General features: G+C 41.6%; 1 protein-coding gene across 1 annotated transcript in view; it reads right to left on the minus strand.

Annotated features, from left to right (window-relative positions):
* Positions 1-228: 228 nt before the first annotated feature.
* Positions 229-18,732, minus strand: part of LOC135230734 (cytochrome P450 2J2-like) — a 41,870-nt gene continuing 23,366 nt past the window's right edge. Inside the window, exons 7-9 of the mRNA XM_064282050.1 lie at positions 18,323-18,510; positions 13,629-13,767; positions 229-730 (exon numbers count right to left, since the gene is read on the minus strand). Of these exons, the coding sequence (XP_064138120.1) occupies positions 552-730; positions 13,629-13,767; positions 18,323-18,510 (506 nt within the window). The 3' untranslated portion in view covers positions 229-551. The remainder of the gene's footprint in view (positions 731-13,628; positions 13,768-18,322; positions 18,511-18,732) is intronic.

Genomic DNA, 18,732 nt, shown 5'->3' on the forward strand with positions numbered 1-18,732 from the left:
AAACCCGTTGCTAAGTCGATTCCAACTCATGGTGACTCCGTGTATGAGGGTAAAAGTGTATGCCATAGAGGGCTACTGAATGTAGAGCCTTTATGGCTACCCATTTTGGTCAGCCCAGGGTCCAACTTCTAACTCTTCTCAATGAACTGAGCTTTATCAACAAGCCAGAAGCTAACACATGTCTAAGGAAGAGAGAAGCAGACCACAGCTATAACTTTTCTGACATACTTTTGTGGTTTACAAACCACTTTATTTACATCCATCACTTCCTTTGATGCTTACAGCAACTCTTTTTAGGGGAGGAGTCATTATCCCCTTTTCATTTTCTGGGTGAAAAGGCAAATCCTTCAGAATGTAGATGATCTGCCTGAGGCGACATCAGAGGGGATGGCAGAGCTGGATCTGGATTCAGTTTCCTCTGAGTCCAATTCCTGCAATCTTTCCTCAGAGCCACTTCTGCTCTGTTCTCTCACTTCTGAGCAGGCACTAGGGTCTTCAGAACACATTCCATGTTTCTTCTGGCTTTTTCTCCTGCTCCTTTCCCAGCAGCATCACACTCGGGGAACAGCACAGAGGCGGTGGCTGACAGGGGAAATGGTGATCCCGATTCTGAACTTCAGGCTCAACTTTTCGTTGGCTGGGGGCCTGAAGGTAAATTTTTGTACAAGTGAAGTGATGAAAATAAACAGCTCAGACCTGGCCAACTGTTCTCCAATGCAAACCCGCTTTCCTGAAAGGCAAAGACATAAAATTGAATTCTCTTCCCTGGTGGAGGAGGTACCAGGCAGGGGCTGAAATCCTCTCCCCATCCTCTCAAACCTGAGCAGAAGGAGGACCTGCTAGATCACAAGGCTTTATTTACAGCGACTCATTTAAGTCTGACAACCACTGGGTAAGCTGAGGCACAGAAAGTCAGTCCAGGTCATAAACTCAAATGCCTTCAAGGATCAGGTAGGTGAAGCACAGGAGTGAAGGTGCAGGGTGTTGAACAAGGAGGCCTGGGTTGATCTAGAAAGTGGATGTCTAGCCTAAAGCCTTTCGAAGATTAACAACAATAACAAAAGCAGACAAAAAACAATAAAAAATTCTGCATTAAAATTTTCAGTCCCTGAAGGAAACGCTTAAAGATACAAACAAGTGACCATCAGAGCAGCAGTTCCAAAGTGTGAAGCATCCCTACTCGGTAGGATAGTGTCCCCCATATTTATGCCCTCCCCAGAAACTCAGAATGTGAGCTCTTTTTTTAATATGGTCATTGCAGACGTAATTAGTTAAGATGAGGTCATACTGGAGTAAAGTGGGCCCTCAATCCAACATGACTGGTGTCCTTATAAGACAAACACACAAGGAAAAACGCCACGTGACGATGGAGACAGACAGTGAAGTGCCAAGGATCACAGAAAATTAACACAAGCTGGGAGAGAAGCATGGAACAGACTCTCCCTCAGAGCCCTCCAGAATGAAATAACCTTGCCTAAACCCTGAGTTCGGACTTCTGGCTTCCAGAAATGTGAGAAAATTTTTTTTTTGTTTTGTGCCACACTTTTTATGTTTATGATACTTTGTCAAATCAGTCCTAAAAAATGAATACAGCATCTTTCCCCTATATCACAGTTTTCTTCTTAATTACTGGGGACCTTATTGATATGGATGGTCCTCTCCACCGGAACAGCCTCCCTGACTCTCACAGCAGTCCTCACACTCAGAGGTCCTTCCCAAATAAGGGCCTCTGCTTCTAATGTGGAGTTGATCCTTCTCTCCATAGTTCACAGGTGGCACCACCCTGTCCACCTCCCACTTCCTGATACAAGAGTAGAAAACTGGAAGCAGAAGGGTGGGGATGCAAGTCCACTCCTCCCACTTCCTAGCCATATGATTTGGGGTAAATTAAGTAATCTCTCTAGGCATTTAGAGAAAATGTGTGTGTGTGTGTGTGTGCTTACAATGAGAACTTTATTTTACAGATTGTATAGACTGGAAGCTGAATCCAAATAGACCAGATCATTTACTTATTTATAGAGCAAAATATTTACTTTAAAATGACACTTTGGTAATAATAAATATTCTAAGTGTAAAATAGCTTATCATTAATTTGATCTAGAAAGTCAGTATGACTGACTTGTTTCTCATAGTTCCATCAAAAGTATATTTAATTTTCAATGCAGAGAAGAATGCAATTTAAAAGATTACTTTTAAATAAAACTTTTTAGGTGGTAGCATCACCTAAATGGCTTCCTGTACATTACAATTCTTTACTTTCCATAATGTGCCTTTTATTTTGAAATACTCTCAAATGTACAGAAAATTTGCAAGAACAATACAAAGGACTTGTTTCCGCTGAATTATCTGAAATTAAGTTGACTACGTCATCTGTGAAATATTTAGTGTGCATTTCCTACAAACAAGGCATTCTCTAACATAACCACAACATGCCATCGAAGTCAGAAAATTAATATTGATGCATTACCACCATCTTTTCCTCAGATCCCATGCAAGATTTGCCATCTGTCCTAATAACAATCCTTTATTACAGAAGGATCCAGTTCAGAATCACACATTGCATTTAGCTGTTATGTCTCTTTAATCTTCTTCAGTCTAGAATAATTCTTCAGTTTCCCCTTAACTTTCATGACTTACACATTTTTTAAAAATAATTTTTATTGTGCTTTAAGTGAAAGTTTACAAATCAAGTCAGTCTGTCACATATAAGCTTATATACACCTTACAACATACTCCCATTTACTCTCCAATGAGTCAGCCCGCTCCCTCCTTCCAGTCTCTCCTTTCGTGACCCTTTTGCCAGTTTCTAACCCTCTCTACCCTCCCATCTCCCCTCCAGACAGGAGATGCCAACACAGTCTCAAGTGTCCACCTGATACAAGTAGCTCACTCTTCATCAGCATTTCTCTCCAACCCATTGTCCAGTCCCTTCCATGTCTGATGAGTTGTCTTCAGGAGTGGTTCCTGTCCTGGGCCAACAGAAGGTTTGGGGACCGTGACCGCCGGGATTCTTCTAGTCTCAGTCAGACCATTAAGTCTTGTCTTTTTATGAGAATTTGGGGTCTGCATCCCACTGTTCTCCTGCTCCCTCAGGGGTTCTCTGTTGTGCTCCCTGTCAGGGCAGTCATCAGTTGTGGCTGGGCACCATCTAGTTCTTCTGGTCTCAGGATGAGATAAGTCTCTTGGTTATGTGGCCCTTTCTGTCTCTTGGGCTCATAGTTACCATGTGACCTTGGTGTTCTTCATTCTCCTTTGATCCAGGTGGGTTGAGACCAATTGATGCATCTTAGATGGCCGCTTGTTAGCATTTAAGACCCCAGACGCCACACTTCAAAGTGGGATGCAGAATGTTTTCATAATAGAATTTATTTTGCCAGTTGACTTAGAAGTCCCCTTAAGCCATAGTCCCCAAACCCCCTGCCCTTGCTCCGCTGACCTTCGAAGCATTCATTTTATCCCAGAAACTTCTTTGCTTTTGGTCCAGCCCAGTTGAGCTGACCTTCCCTGTATTGAGTATTGTCCTTCCCTTCACCTAAAGTAGTTCTTATCTACTAACTAATCAATAAATAACCCTCTCCCACCCTCCCTCCCTCCCCCCTCTTGTAACCACAAAAGAATGTGTTCTTCTCAGTTTATACTATTTCTCAAGATCTTATAATAGTGGTCTTATACAATATTTGACCTTTTGCCTCTGACTAATTTCACTCAGCATAATGCCTTCCAGGTTCCTCCATGTTATGAAATGTTTCACTGATTCGTCACTGTTCTTTATCGATGCGTAGTATTCCATTGTGCGAATATACCATAATTTATTTAACCATTCATCCGTTGATGGACACCTTGGTTGCTTCCATCTTTTTGCTATTGTAAACAGAGCTGCAATAAACATGGGTGTGCATATATCTGTTCGTGTAAAGGCTCTTATTTCTCTAGGGCATACTCCGAGGAGCGGGATTTCTGGGTTGTATGGTAGTTCTATTTCTAACTTTTTAAGAAAACGCCAGATAGATTTCCAAAGTGGTTGTACCATTTTACATTCCCACCAGCAGTGTATAAGAGTTCCAATCTCTCTGTAGCCTCTCCAACATTTATTATTTTGTGTTTTTTGGGACTTATACATTTTTGAAGATTGTTGTTGGGTACCATCAAGTTGATTCCGATTCATAGTAACTTCAGGTGACAGAGTAGAACTCCCTCATGGGGTTTTCGTGGCTGTAATCTTTATGGGAGCAGATCTCCATGTTTTTCTCCTGTGGAGTGGCTGGGTGGATTTGAACCGCCAACCTTTGGGTTAGCAGCAAAGTGCTTATCCATTGCGCCACCAGAGTTCCCTTTTACAGTTGTTATTGTTGTTGTTAGGTGCCGTCGAGTTAGTTCTGACTCATAGCAAGCCTGTGTACCACAGAACAAAACACTGCCCGGTCCTGCTCCATCTTCACAATCCTTGTTACGCTTGAGCCCATTGTTGCAGCCACTGTGTCAATCCATCTCCTTGGGGATCTTCCTCTTTTCCGCTGATCCTGTACTTTATTAAGCACAATGTCCTTCTCCAGGGACTGATCCCTCCTGACAATATGTCCGAAGTATGTAAGACTCAGTCTCACCATCCTTGCTTTTAAGGTGCATTCTGGTTGTACTTCTTCCAAGACAGATTTGTTCGTTCTTTTGGAAAAAAAGTCTGTGGTATATTCAATATTCTTTGCCAAGATCACAATTTAAAGACATCAATTCTTCTTTGGTCTTCCTTGTTCATTGTCCAGCTTTCACATACATATGATGACATTGAAAATACCATGGCTTAGGTCAGGTGCACCGTAGTCTTCAAGGTGACATCTTTGCTTTTCAACGCTTTAAAGAGGTCCTTTGCAGCAGATTTGCCCAATGCAATGCGTCTTTTGATTTTTTGACTGCTGCTTCCATGGGTGTTGATTGTGGATCCAAATAAAATGAAATCCTTGAAAACTTCAATCTTTTCTCCATTTATCATCATGTAGCTAATTGGTCTAGGGAGGATTTTTGTTTATATTGAGGTGTAATGCATACTGAAGGCTGTGGTCTTTGATCTTCATTGTTAAGTGCTTCAAGTCCTCTTCATTTTCAGCAAGCAACTCTGTGTCATTTGTACAAAACAGATTGCTAGCCTTCCTCCAATCCTGAAGCCCCATTCCTCTTTATATAGTCCAGCTTCTCGGACAATTTGCTCAGCATAGAGACTGAATAGGTATCGTTGAAAGGATACAACCCTGATGCAAACCTTTCCTGACTTTAAACCACTCAGTATCCTCTTGTTCTGTCCTAATAACTACCTCTTGATCTATTTACAGGTTTCCCATGAGCACAGTTAAGTGTTCTGGAATTCCCATTCTTCGCAATGTTATCCAAAATTTTTTATTATGATCCACATATTTGAATGCCTTTGAATAGTCACCTTTTTACAGACATGTTGTAAAATGTCTCTCACGTTTCCTCATGATTAGATTCAGGTTGTTGGTTATGTATTTTTGGTAGGAATATCACCAAAGTGATGTTATGTTCTTACCGTTTGTTGCATTTTATCAGGTGGTGATAACTTTGATCACAGGTTCTCCCTTATAAGATTATTCTTTTCCCTTTTGTAATTAATACATATTTTGAGACTCTGCAAATAAAACATTACTCACTAGAACTTTCCTCCACTATTTTTAGCATCCATTTGTGTTTTCTGGCCCAATTACTTATTACTGTGATGGTTGCCAGATGGTGGTTTTCTAATTCCATCATTCCTTCCGCATTTATTAGTTGCCATTCTAGTATAAGGAAACCCTTGATCTCATTCGTATTTATTTATTTATAAGAGCATGGATTCAAAGATTCTTATTTTTAGTCAAAGAGTTATAATCTGTTACTATCACTATTTATTTTTTTCTTATTGAACTTTAGATGAAGGTTTACAGAACAAACTAGTTTCTCATCAAATAGTGCACAGATTGTTGTATGATATTGGTTAACAACCCCACGACATGTCAACACTCTCCCTTCTCAACCCTGGGTTCCCTATTACTACCTGTCCTATTCCCTCCTACCTTCCAGTCCCTTCCCCAGGGCTGGCATGCCTCTTTTAGTCTTGTTTTTTTCCATGGGACAGTTCAATCTTTGGCTGAAGGGTGAACCTCAGGAGTGGCCTCATTACTGAGCTGAGAGGGTGTCCGGGGGTCATACTCTCAGGGTTTCTCCAGTCTCTGTCAGGCCAGCAAGTCTGGTCTTTCTTTTTGAGTTGGAATTTTGTTCTACATTATTCCCCGGCTCTGTCTAGGACTCTCTGTTGTGATCCCTGTCAGAGCAGTCAGTGGTGGTAGCCAGGTACCATCTAGTTTTACTGGACTCAGTCTGGTGGAGGCCACGGTAGATGTGGTCCATTAGTTATCTGGACTATTCTTTCCCTTATGTCTGGTTTTCTTCATTCTTCCTCGCTCCCGAAGGGTTGAGACCAGTGGAATATTCTAGATGGTCACTCACAGGCTTTTAAGACCCCAGACACTACTCACCAAAGTAGAATGTAGAACATACTCTATAAACCCTGTATGCCAATTGAGCTAGAGGTTCCCTGAGACCATGGTCCCCACAGCCCTCAGCCCAGCAATTTGGTCCCTCAGGTCCATGTGTCTATGAAGCTACTGTGGCCTTGCCTTGTACAGGTTGTGCTGGCTTCCCCAGTATTGTGTACTGTCTTACCCTTCACCAAAATTACCACTTGTCTATGAAGTGTTTTTCCATTCCCACCCTTACCTTCCCTCATAACCATCAAATATTTTTTCTTTTTGTATGTAAACATTTTCATGAGTTTTTACAATAGTGGTCTCATACAATATTTGTCCTTTTGTGACTGACTTATTCGTTCAGCATAATCTCCTCCAGAAGCATCCATGTGATTAGATATTCACAGATTCGTTTTTCTTTAGCATTGCATAATACCCCATTGTGTGTATGTACCACAGTTTATCCATTCATCTGTTGATAGGCATCTAGGTTGTTTCCATCTTTTTGCTATTGTGAACTATGTTGCAATGAACATAGGTGTACATATATCTATTTATGTGATGACTCTTATTTCTCTAGGATATATTCCTAGGAGTGGGATTGCTGGATCAAATGGTATTTCTATTTCTGGCTTTCTAAGGGAGCACCATATTGTTTTCCAAAAAGGTTGTATCATTTTGCATTCCCACCAGGAGTGCATAAAAGTTCGGATCACCCCGCATCCTCTCCAACATCTGTTATTTTCTGTTTTATTGATTCATGCCAGTAATGCCGGAGTGAGATGGTATCTCATTGTGGTTTTGATCTGCACTGCTCTGATGGCTAGAGATCGTGAGTATTTCCTCATTTGTCTGTTCTTTGGTGAAGTGAAGTGTCCGTTCATTTCTTTTGCCTATTTTTTAATTGGATTGTTTGTCTTTTTGTTGTAGAGGTGTTGGATTTTCTTGTAGATTTTAGAGATTAGTCCTTTGTCTGATTTGTAATAAGATAGCCAATATCTTTTTCCCAGTCTGTAGGTGTTTTTACTCTTTTGGTGAAGTCCTTTGATGAGCATAAGTGTTTAATTTTTAGAAGATCCCAGTTATCTAGCTTATCCTCTGGAGCTTGTGTGTTGTTGATTGTGATTTGTATCCTGTTAATGCTGTGTATTAGGGCCTCTAGTGTTGATCCTGTTTTTTCTTCTATGAACTTCATGGTTTTTGGCTTTATATTTAGGTCTGTGATCCACTTTGAGTTACTTTTTGTATATGATTTGAGGTATGGGTCCCGTTTCATTTTTTTGCAGATGGACATCCGGTTTTGCCAGCACCATTTATTTAAAAACACTGTCTTTTCCCAATTTGATGGATTTGGGCCCTTGTTCAAGATCAAGTGACCATAAGTGGCTGGATTTACATCTGGGTTCTCTGTTCTGTTCCATTGGTCAATGTATCTGTCATTGTACCAGTACCAGGCTGTTGTGACTACCATAGCTGTATAGTAGGTTCTGAGGTCAGGTGGTGTGAATCCTCCTACTTTATTTTTCTTCTTCAATAGTATCACTATTTATTTTGATGCTCAGGATACTCCAGGTTTGGTCACTGGATGCCAATTCAAGCCAGTCGTTTCCTTATTTTTCCCCACAATAAAATGTTCTAGGCTCATCTTACATTTTCCTTTCCTAGTCTCTGTAAGCAGTCATTTTTCCAAAGCCCTGGTTCCTTCCAGTGGATAACGATAACTAAAAACTAAGATCTGGACTTTAGGTGTGCTCACTGATATCAGGGTCTTATTATGCCCAGGTCGTCTCAATGGACACAAATGGGGAATATATATATGTATGCATATTTTTTTTATAATGTGAGCACACATACAAATATATGTATGAACAACCATAGCTACATCCATCAATCCATCCATGATCCATTCATCCATCCATCCATCATCACCATCATCATCATCTATCTATATAAAACCTGAGTCACATCAGTAACCTCTGATTCCAATCCAACACAACAGAGTTCATTCTATTTTCTCCCCTTCCATATCCACATCTCCCTCCCATTACACTTAACATAACTTAACATATTTGCTTAGAAAGTCAGTCTCCCCAGTATATAGCTAATCTCCCATCACTGCCATGGTCACCCTGTGCAGACCCTCCTCATCTTGCCCAGGCTCCGACACCTGCTCTAAACTCCTACTGCCCCTCCCTGTGTGAATTCCCTCCTCACCCCACCTGTGCTACAACAGTCCCTGACAGCCACTACCACCACCTCTCTGGTAGATGTTTTTAATAGCTTATTTCCTCTCTTAGTAATACATATTCACTGTTATATATAAAAAAAAAAAAGGCGGAAAAAGACAAGTATAAAGAAGAAAATAAAAGGTGTTGTAAAAGACGTTTGTAATCCCATAATCCAGACAAAACTTTTGTTAACATTTTGACAATATTTCCTCATAGTCCTTATAAGGTTTTGCCTACAGAAAACTGGTCTCACTTACAAAACTAGTTTTATGCTCTGTAGTTACTTCTATGAGGAGCCCTGGTGGTGCAGTGGTTAATTGCTCGGCTGCTAACTGAAAGGTCGGCTGTTACTACCAGCCAGAGGCTCCATGAGAGAAAGACCTGGCAGTCTGTTCCCCTAAAGATTACAGCCTTTGAAACACTTTGGGACAGTTCTGCTCTCCTGTAGGGTCACTATGGGTCAGAACCAACTCGACAGCAATGGATTTGGTTTGGGTTTAGTTAATTCTATACACTGCTTTTGCTACTCTATTTTCCTGTGTAATTAAATATTCTTGGAACGACTTTATTGTATGTCTCTATTTTGTCCTCTGCTATAAAGGCCTGTTGAGGAAATAAAATTAGATGATATATGCAAAACTATTTGTAAATGTGCTCAAAATTATGTCATCATTACACTCTTTTTTTATTTCTCCCAAGTGTGTATCCAACTCATCTCTGTTCCCATCATCTTTATCTCTTTACCCATCACAAAAAGAATGATTAGCAAATTTGTTAAAATGGTGCTGAATCAATGTATTGTAAATGCTCAAGATTCTTCTAGAAGAATCCACATATTGTGACAAAAGAGAACCTAGAAGAATCCACATATTGTGACAAAACACATATTAAAATACTGGTTCCATCAGTAACCAACTGTGAATATGAGTAAACTATTCATTCTCAGGGCACTACACTTTCACCGCTCGTCAAGTAAGTGAAATAGTCTCTCTTCTATTTTATGTAGCTCAGCAAGGATCTCAATGAGACAGCAGGTCTGATTTTTTTTTTTTTTTTAAGCATGAACATGAGGATTATTTGATTACAAACCTTTGGTATAGATTCAAGGAACCTTGGACCTTCTCCCTGGTGCTTCCACTAACTGGCTATCACTACCCAACAAAGTCAGTTACCTCATTAGTAAAACGAGAGAGCTGACCTCAGTTTTTAGCAAAGATCTTTCTAACCTTCCTCTTATGAACTAATAATTTTATTTGAGAAATGAGAAACCAGATCTTGCCTCTCATGAAGCTGCCTGAGGTTTTGTTGGATCAAATGGGGAGGACTTACATGAGGAAAAGAAAATCTGAATTTGTGATAACAGCTCTGTAATCTGCCCTGATTATGCACATGTGGTAATCCCACACCCGGTCATCTTTTCCAAGAGAAGGGACCCAAAACAGCAGCTGTCAATGCCTCATGCCTGCAGGGAAGCTGTCTTTAGAAAAAGCTAGAACAAGAGTGAGGAAAAGCAACTGTCTGCCAATGTTGGAAGTGCACTGGAAATTATAGCCAGTTGTGTTGACATTTTGTTAATCCACTGGATTTTTCAGTTTTCTATTTCCTGTTTCACTTACCTGGTCGTCATTCTGTTATACTTTTTTATGGGAGTCCTCAGGACAATCATTTGCCTTCTCTGAATTTCATTCTTCTCAGTCATACATTGGTGAAACCAATTAATTGTAAAAAAAAGACTCCAATTTTGCCCACCCCTGTACCCACGTCCTTTGTACTGTGACTTCGTAGCTCCTCTCATCAAAAACTGTAGTCATTTCCCCCTCATTACAGACTGCACTGTGTCCCATTAAAATGTGTATTGAAATCATAACCCTCATGCCTGTAGAGATGGTCCCTGGGTGGTACAAACAGTTTGCATTCTGCTACTATCTGAGAGGTTGGCAGTTGCAGTCCACCCAGTGGCACTGCAGAAGAAAGTCCTAGAATCTACTTCTGTAAGATTACAGCCATTGAAAGCCTATGGAGTGCAGTCTTACTCTGAAACATGTGGAATGTCCATGAGTTGGAAGTGACTGGATGGCAATGGGTTGGGTTTTTTTTTAATACCTGTGGATATAACACCCTTTGGGAATAGGGTTTTCTTTGTTATGCTAATGAGGCCGTATTAGTGTAGGGTGTGTCCTAAACCTAATCACTTCTGAGTTATAAGGAGCACCGTGGACATAGAAACAACCAAGCATAAACAGGGGATGACAGATGCTAAAGTGAAGATCACCAAGGAAACAAGAAATCTCAGAGACAAAGTTTAGCCAAGGATCTTCCCTCAGAGCTGACAAAGCAAGAACTTCCCCTACAGCCAGTGCCCTGCAATCACACTTCTAGCCCCCAGAATTGTGAGAAAATAAATTTCTGTATTGGTATTTATGTTACAGCAGCACTAAGAAACTAAGACACCTTGCCTTGAGTTGAGGCTGGCCTTATGACTTGCATAGGCCAACAGAATGCAGTGCAATATGCCAGTTTCAAGCCTAGACCTCAAAAGGCCTTGTGTGCTTCCATTCTCTACGTGGAGATCTTACTGCCCCAGTGTGAACATATCTAGGCTAGCTTGCTGGAGAATGAGAGAGAACATGGAAAAGAACCCCGTTGTCCCAGCTGAGGTCATCCTAGATCAGTCTTCAGCCAGGTGAGCTCCAAAACCAGTAAGACAGCCCAACCAAGATCAGCAGAGCCTCACAGTTGACCCGTAGACTTGCATGCAATAATGAATGCTTGTTGTTTGAAGCCACTGAGTTTTGGCCCCTTTGTTATGCAGCAATATACATACTAAAACATATGGTATGAACTTTACAAATTTAAAATAGAGGAGCCTTTAAGTGGAAAGGTGAATTACATTCCAGCTGTACTGGAGACAGCATTAAATTCAAAGTATAAGAACTTGATTCTTAGGTCTATTCTGCCAATTCAATGGTCATAGGATCTTAAAAAAAAAAAAGCTCTCTTATTCTCAATTTCCTTATATTAGGAAAAGAGATATCAATCCACTTCCTTTCTAATTATTAATAACTGGGTTACTGAAAGGATTAAATGAGATAATTTCCTTGTAAATGAAATCCATAATTACGAGGGTATGATACAATTCTCAGCAGCAAAGTCCCAGCAACACAGTGTGTGTCAAGCTTTTAATGATCCAGCTAAGGAAGATGGGAGAATTTTTTTAGCAGAGGAGATATGAAACAACTGCAAGGAAAAGCTTCTGCCATATGAAGGAGAGTAAGCCTAGAAGAATCCCTCTTCCTCTTAAAGCCATGAACATCTCTTAAGTCAACGTTACAGCAAGCATTAGGCGAAGGCATTTTTGTGGAATACACAGAGGGCCACATTTCTAGTATTTCAGCACCAGATGGATCTGGTACAAGATCCAAGGAACAAGAATAATTATAATAATTGAAGTATACGGCTGAAAGTTTGTACATAACATAAAACCTGAAGCTATTGCTGACAGGACGACTGGAAGATATTCCTAAGCATTAGCTTTCATAATTAGGAAGTGACTGGTCCAATGTGAACAAAGGTGACAGAGAAGCAGATGAAGAAAGACAAAGAGGATGTAATTACAATTAGCCCAGATACACTTAAGGCAATGCAGCGCAGTGGGAAAGCTTGAGCTTTGGAATCCCATCAACTCGGGTTGAAATTCCAGCTCTTACCTTTCTCTTCGAGCTTTAGTGCCATCAGCAAAATAATGCTGTTTCAGAAAATCAGTGTCTATTTTATTTTCAGTTAAGGATAAGCAAACTATCATGCCGTCTCTAGTATGAATTCTGTGTGGAATTTGGTGATTGTTAGGAGATATGCTATAAACAGCACAGGTTCTGGTGTTCCACAAACATGGTTGGCATCAAGTCCTGGCACTGCCAAGTGTGAATTTTATGACTTTAGTTGCCATCCTTAATCCCTTTAAGCCTCAGTTTGTGGAGATAGCAATTTGAATTTCATAAGGCTATACTAGACTATATGTTCTATGGCAGCAGGCTTATTTTTTCTGTATTTTTCACTGTTACAGCCTCAGGGCTGAATGCTTGACACATAATAGATTCCCAGCAAGCACTTACAGAACTAAGGCACTGGGGAATTACTTGAAATAATGCACCTGACATATCTATCTCAATACCTGGAATATGCTAAGAATTTTTGTTGTTCATTTTACATTGTTATGAGTTAAGCAAAAAAGAAATAATAATAAAAAAAAACCCTTTCAGAACTGGCCTGGAAATATGACGGTTTTCACTGCAACCTCTTTTGTACCTTTCAGTGTGTGTACCATGTGCATGTATTCACTTGATTTCAAAAAGGTAATTAAAATTTAAAAAGGCAAAAGAACCTCTTCAGGGAGTGTCTACGGAGTAGATCCTGATTTAGTTAAGTCCATGACATTCATAGTCACTGCCTGACACCTCTGATGGTAAGTAGACCCCTGCCTTTGCCCCCTCCCCTTTTCCTCATTATAAATCAACTCTATTTCTGCATGTAGCTGGCAGTCCTTAAAAAGAACTTGGGACATTTTAAAACTCTGTAAAGATGGCAGATGTCCAACTTTCTTTTTGAGCAAGAAGCAGGGTCTAGGTTTCTCTATCCCTAGTACTCGAGGGAGCAGAACAAAGTGAGATTGAAATCTCCATCAGAGGCAAAGGAAGACTCTGCAGGTAAGGGGCAGTTTAAAGCAATGCCCAGCCCTGGAATCCTGGGGCTGTAACCAAGGGCAGGATGGAATCACACTGGGCAAGGCCATCTGGAGACATTGCAGCTAAAGCAAAAGACTAGTGGGAGGAGACCGGGGAAGACTGAAAGGGGACTTTGGATCTTCACATTATTTATTACAACTCACCTATTGAGAAAGGCAGAAAGTCTTCCCTTTTCTTAAACTGTCCATTCTCCAGAAAATGCTCCGGATTGAATGTTTCGGGGGTGGCCCATTCTGCAGGGTCCCTGTGCAGTGCAGTCAGATTAGTCAGGATCATGGTCCCCTAGAGAAGGCAGCAAAGACTCAGGCAAGGCTTCAGTCACACAACACACCTACACAGATGGTGTTAGTCCTCAGGCTTCTACACCTTGACTACACCCTGAACTCCCCTACCCTCCCAAGCCCACAATCTCCTGAGCCCAACCCTCCAGAACTCTGTCCTTTGCCATGGGACACTTCACAGTGATGGATTGGAACTGCCTGCTGGGAATTTTACCAGGGAAGTTTGGCTACTATTCACTGTGGAATGTATCTTCTCTAAAGGGACAGGTCAGTGTTGGATTTCAGAGGGTGTATGTATACAGCAGGAAGAAAATAATGCAGCAGCTGGTCAGACAGCATTGTACCAAAATCAATCCAGCTGCTCAGTGAGGGGATAACTGTGGCAGCTCCACAAAGGTAAAGGATGTCTCAGCCTTCTGTTTCTCCCATTTTCTTCCTTCCAATGTCTACCACACGGCACCCACTCTCCCAGTAGGTTTAACACTAGAATCAGGGAGCCCAGTTGAAAGGCACCCATCTTCATCCAGTTACACAAGCAAGAAACCCAGATGTCCTTCATGCATCCTTTCCCCTCACTCTGCCTTCATCCAATCCATCAGCAAGAATTGCTGATTTTACTTCCTGAATTTCTTTCGTTCTATCACCTTGACTCCATGTTCACTCCCCAGGCTACCACTTTGCTTGCTTATACTCCTATAATAGCCTTCTATCTATATCCTGAGGGCAGTTGTGGTTCGGAGGTAGAATTCTCACCTTCCATGCAGGAGACCAGGTTTGATTCCCGGCCAATTCACCTCAAGCACAGCCACCTGTCAGTGGTAATTTACGTGTTGTTATGATGCTAAACAGGTTTTAGCAGAGCTTCCAGACTAAGACAAACTATGAACAAAGGCCTGGTGATCTACTTCCAAAAATCAGTCAATGAAAACCCTATGGATCATGACAGTCCTATCCTATAGCACATGGAGTCTCCATGAGTTGAGGGCCGACTCTACAGCAGCTAACAAGGATGTTCCATTCCCTCTCTTGCCCCTTTTAATCTACTCTGCATCCTGAAAGCAGAGTGAGCATTGAAAATGATTAAACCAAACCACACTCACCCACCCACTGCTACCCTGAACCTGAAACCCTTCAGTAACTTCCCAGTACTCTTACGTTAAAGACCCTGTGATGGTTAAGATTGTATGTCAACTTGGCGGGGCCATGATTCTCAGTGTTTTGGAAGTTATGTGATGTTGTGATTACTTCCCTGTAGAAATTTGATATGCAATCACCCCCATGATATAATCTGTAGTCTTGCCTGCTAACCTTGGGGATTCCTTGACCATCATAGCCTGTGAGCGGGAATCCTGCTTTCCAACCTGGTCATCTTGAGTTCAGCAGCTTCTGTGCCTCTGTGAACTGGGAAAGGACTCTATCCGGATCCAAGAAGTTGGGATGTTCCAGCCCCTACAATCCTGTGATCTGCTTCCTTGATATAAATCTCTCTGTATATATTTTTATGCATTACTGGTTTTGCTTCTCTAGAGAATCCAGCCTAAGACAGACCCATCATCTGACCTTGTCTGGGCCACCTTCCTCCTCCTGCCTCATTCCCACTATAGAGGTCTTCTTCCAGATTCTCAAACATGCAATGTTTTCCCTCATTTCAAGGCTTTTTTCCCCCACTGCCTGGAATGCTCTTTTGCCCCACTTTGTCACCAAGCTACCCTTAAGCATTCTTTAATCCTTGGTCCAAACATCGCTTCCTTTTGGAAGCCTTCTCTGACCACTCCCACTCATACTCCAAGATGAAGCTAACCTGCATTTTATAGCACAATGTACTTTATTCAGGGTTTGGAATTATCTAGCCTAATCATTTGTATGATTGTTTTCTTGCTCAGGGGTGTTTCTTCAGACCTGAGCACATTAGGTGCTTAATGAATATTTGTGGAGTTAATAAAGAATAATTACTATTTTGGGCACTTTCTAAAACAAACAGTAGGTAAAGTGCTCTACATAAATGACCTCAGTTTCCCTCTAGATGGATCGTGCCAGAGAGGTTTTACATGCACTTCACAGGTGAAGAATTAAAGCTCTAACAGGGTAAATAACGTGCCCATGGTTGCACAGTAAGAGAAGGCAGAGCTGTGATTTGAACTAAGTCTGTCTGATGCCCTGGCTCTCAGTCTCTATATTAGACAGTCAGTTAGGTCTCCTAGTTCCCAGGCTGGTTACTGAAGTTGACTTTACAAATCAGTAGTAGAAAGGGTCTGTTGAGCTGGGTTGGTTCCTTGGCATTTGATAAGTTTGCTAGAAAAATGCAAGCAGCACTTAGAATTTAGACTTCAACCTTCACCACAAGACGACCAATCAATAAGGAACTCAGTGCATGCACAGTTGCTTTTCCTGGCTCTGCAGTGACAGTGTCCAAGAGGTAACCAAGGAATAACCAAGAGGTGACCAAGGTGTGACCAAGGGTAAGCAAAGCTCCTCTGTTTGTGCCTCTTGAGATTGTTCCTGGGTACAACATACTCACAGGAATGTAGACAAACTGGAATGGATCCCCAGAGGCTGACCCAGGTAGTAAGAAAACAGGGGAAGAGATGCAAGAATGTACACTCTCTAGAGAGGATGTTATAGGGTACAGGAGAGCTGTCTGCAGAGATCTTGAGTGATGGGGAGAGTGGGATCAGAATTCCTTTGTGAGGACTGGGGAATTTAATAGGATGCTACTTCCAAAAATCAGCCATTGAAAACTCTGTGGATCACAACAATCCATTCTGCAACTAACCACGAGGGTGCAAGGACTGAGCAGCTTTTTGTTCTGTTGTGCATGGCGCAGCCATGAGTCTAGGGCTGACTCTAAGGCAACTAACAACGGCAATGATTGAAAAAAATTACAGGGAGACTCTAATTTTAAAGTCAAAATAAAGCAACCCTTGTGGAGGGAACGTGGTGCAGCACAAAAAACATGAGAAGCCTTGGAAGCAGAATAGATCTGATTCTGGGTCCCAACTTTGTCACTTAGCAGCTGAGAGATTTTAGGCAGGGTACTGACTTTCTCTGAGCCTCAATCTCCCAGTCTAAAAGATGGGTGTACCAAAACCTGTTGCTGTCAAGCCTATTCCGACTGATAGTTACCCTATAAGACAGAGTAGAACTGCTCCATAGGGTTTCCAAGCAGCGGCTGGTAGATTTCAACTGTCGACTTTTTGGTCAGCAGGTAAGGTCTTAACCACGGTGCCACCAGGGCTCCTCAAAGATGGATATAAAAAAAGAGTTATTCTGAGGACTGAGTGAGACATTTTGAAAGAACCTCGAAAGCCCACAGCACACAATCACTGCTTTATAAATGCTGGCTCCTTTCTCAACCTAATAATTAATGTTGCACACACCTGGTTGGTTTCGCTTTTGTGACAGGAAGTTCCTTATCACTGGAGCTGTGAGTGAAAACTGGAGAAATACTTGTGGGGATATTATGTTAGAAACACCAGCATTAATATGATATTGACTCAAAGACAAACAAAGAAACAAACAAACCCAAATCTGTTGCCATCAAGTCGATTGCAACTCATAGCGACCCTATAGGACAGAGTAGAACTGCCCCATAGCATTTCCAAGGAGCGCCTGGTGGATTTGAACTGCGAACCTTTTGGTTAGAAGCCATAGGTCTTAACCACTACGCCTCCAGGGGCACCTTCACATTTTAACATTCTATAGCCCCAGGATTACATGGGGCAAGTGTCTAGTTCTTCGAGATGTCGTACCAAGAGAAAGAAAAAGCTTCTGTGACAATGTATGACAGAACTGCTGCCTGCTGTATCCTCACCAATATTCACAATGCACGCTGTTGTTCTTAGCTGCCAACAAGTTGCCTCCAACTCATGGCGACCCACAAACAACAGGATCACACTGTTGTGATCCATAGGGTTTTCACTGGCTAATTTTCAGAAGTAGATCACCAGGCCTTTCTTCCTAGTACATCATCCTAGTCTGGAAGCTCTGCTGGAAGCTGTATAGCATCATAGCAACACTTAAACCTCCACTGCCAGACAGGGAGTGACTGTGATGAGGTGCCCACAAACCTACTGCCATCCAGTCCATTCTGACTCATAGTGATGTCATAGGGTTTCCAAGGCTGTAAATCTTCATGGAACCAGACTGCCACATCTTTCTCCAAGGATCCACTGGTGGTTTTGAACTGCACTGAGGTGTGCTGGCCAGAAATTGAACCCGGGTCTCCCGCATGGAAGGTGAGAATTTTACCACTGAGCCAACACAGCCCACCAATGCAAATTAGTATGGTAAAAACTCTGAGAAGTTTTTAAGTCTTTCCCTAAATTTATTTGGTCATAGAATTCCCCATCTTTCCCCCAATACCTATTAACCTAGGGGTACAAATGTTCTTAAGCCCATACTTGGAGGAAAACAAATAGTATTATATCAGGTATGATATATCTCTCTCCCTATTTGAGTGATTGCTTAGGACAGGAATATGTGTCAGTTTTCAAATTCAGATTCCTACTGTCTAAAAAGACGGACTTGAAGACCTGAGGCTGAAAGTCCCTGGTTACCTTTGGCAGCTGGTATCCAGCCATAGTGGTATCAAATGTCACTTCCCTGGGCACGTTCACGGGGAGGATGTTGCCCATTCTCTGCACCTCATGGATGACGGCATTGGTGTAGGGCATGTGCTCTCGGTCATTCAAGCTGGGCTGCCGTGACTGGCCAATTACTCTGTCAGTCTCAGCTTGTACTTTCTCTGGAAAACAGAAGGTTCTATTATTTTTTAAACTTTTATGCCTTCTTCCAGAGATGCATGGGTGGCCTCCAAGGTCTCTCCTGTTGTATTTCAATTAGTGATCAAGTTATAAACAAGTGGTTCTTAATCCTTGAAAGGGTATATTTAAGAAAAATTTCAACTCCATAATTTTTTCACCTTAGGCTTAGGAATGGAATAACCAGGGTCAAAATGGGTAAAATT

This window comes from Loxodonta africana, chromosome 3 (genome assembly GCF_030014295.1).
Source record: "Loxodonta africana isolate mLoxAfr1 chromosome 3, mLoxAfr1.hap2, whole genome shotgun sequence".
NCBI classification, from domain to species: Eukaryota; Metazoa; Chordata; class Mammalia; order Proboscidea; family Elephantidae; genus Loxodonta; species Loxodonta africana.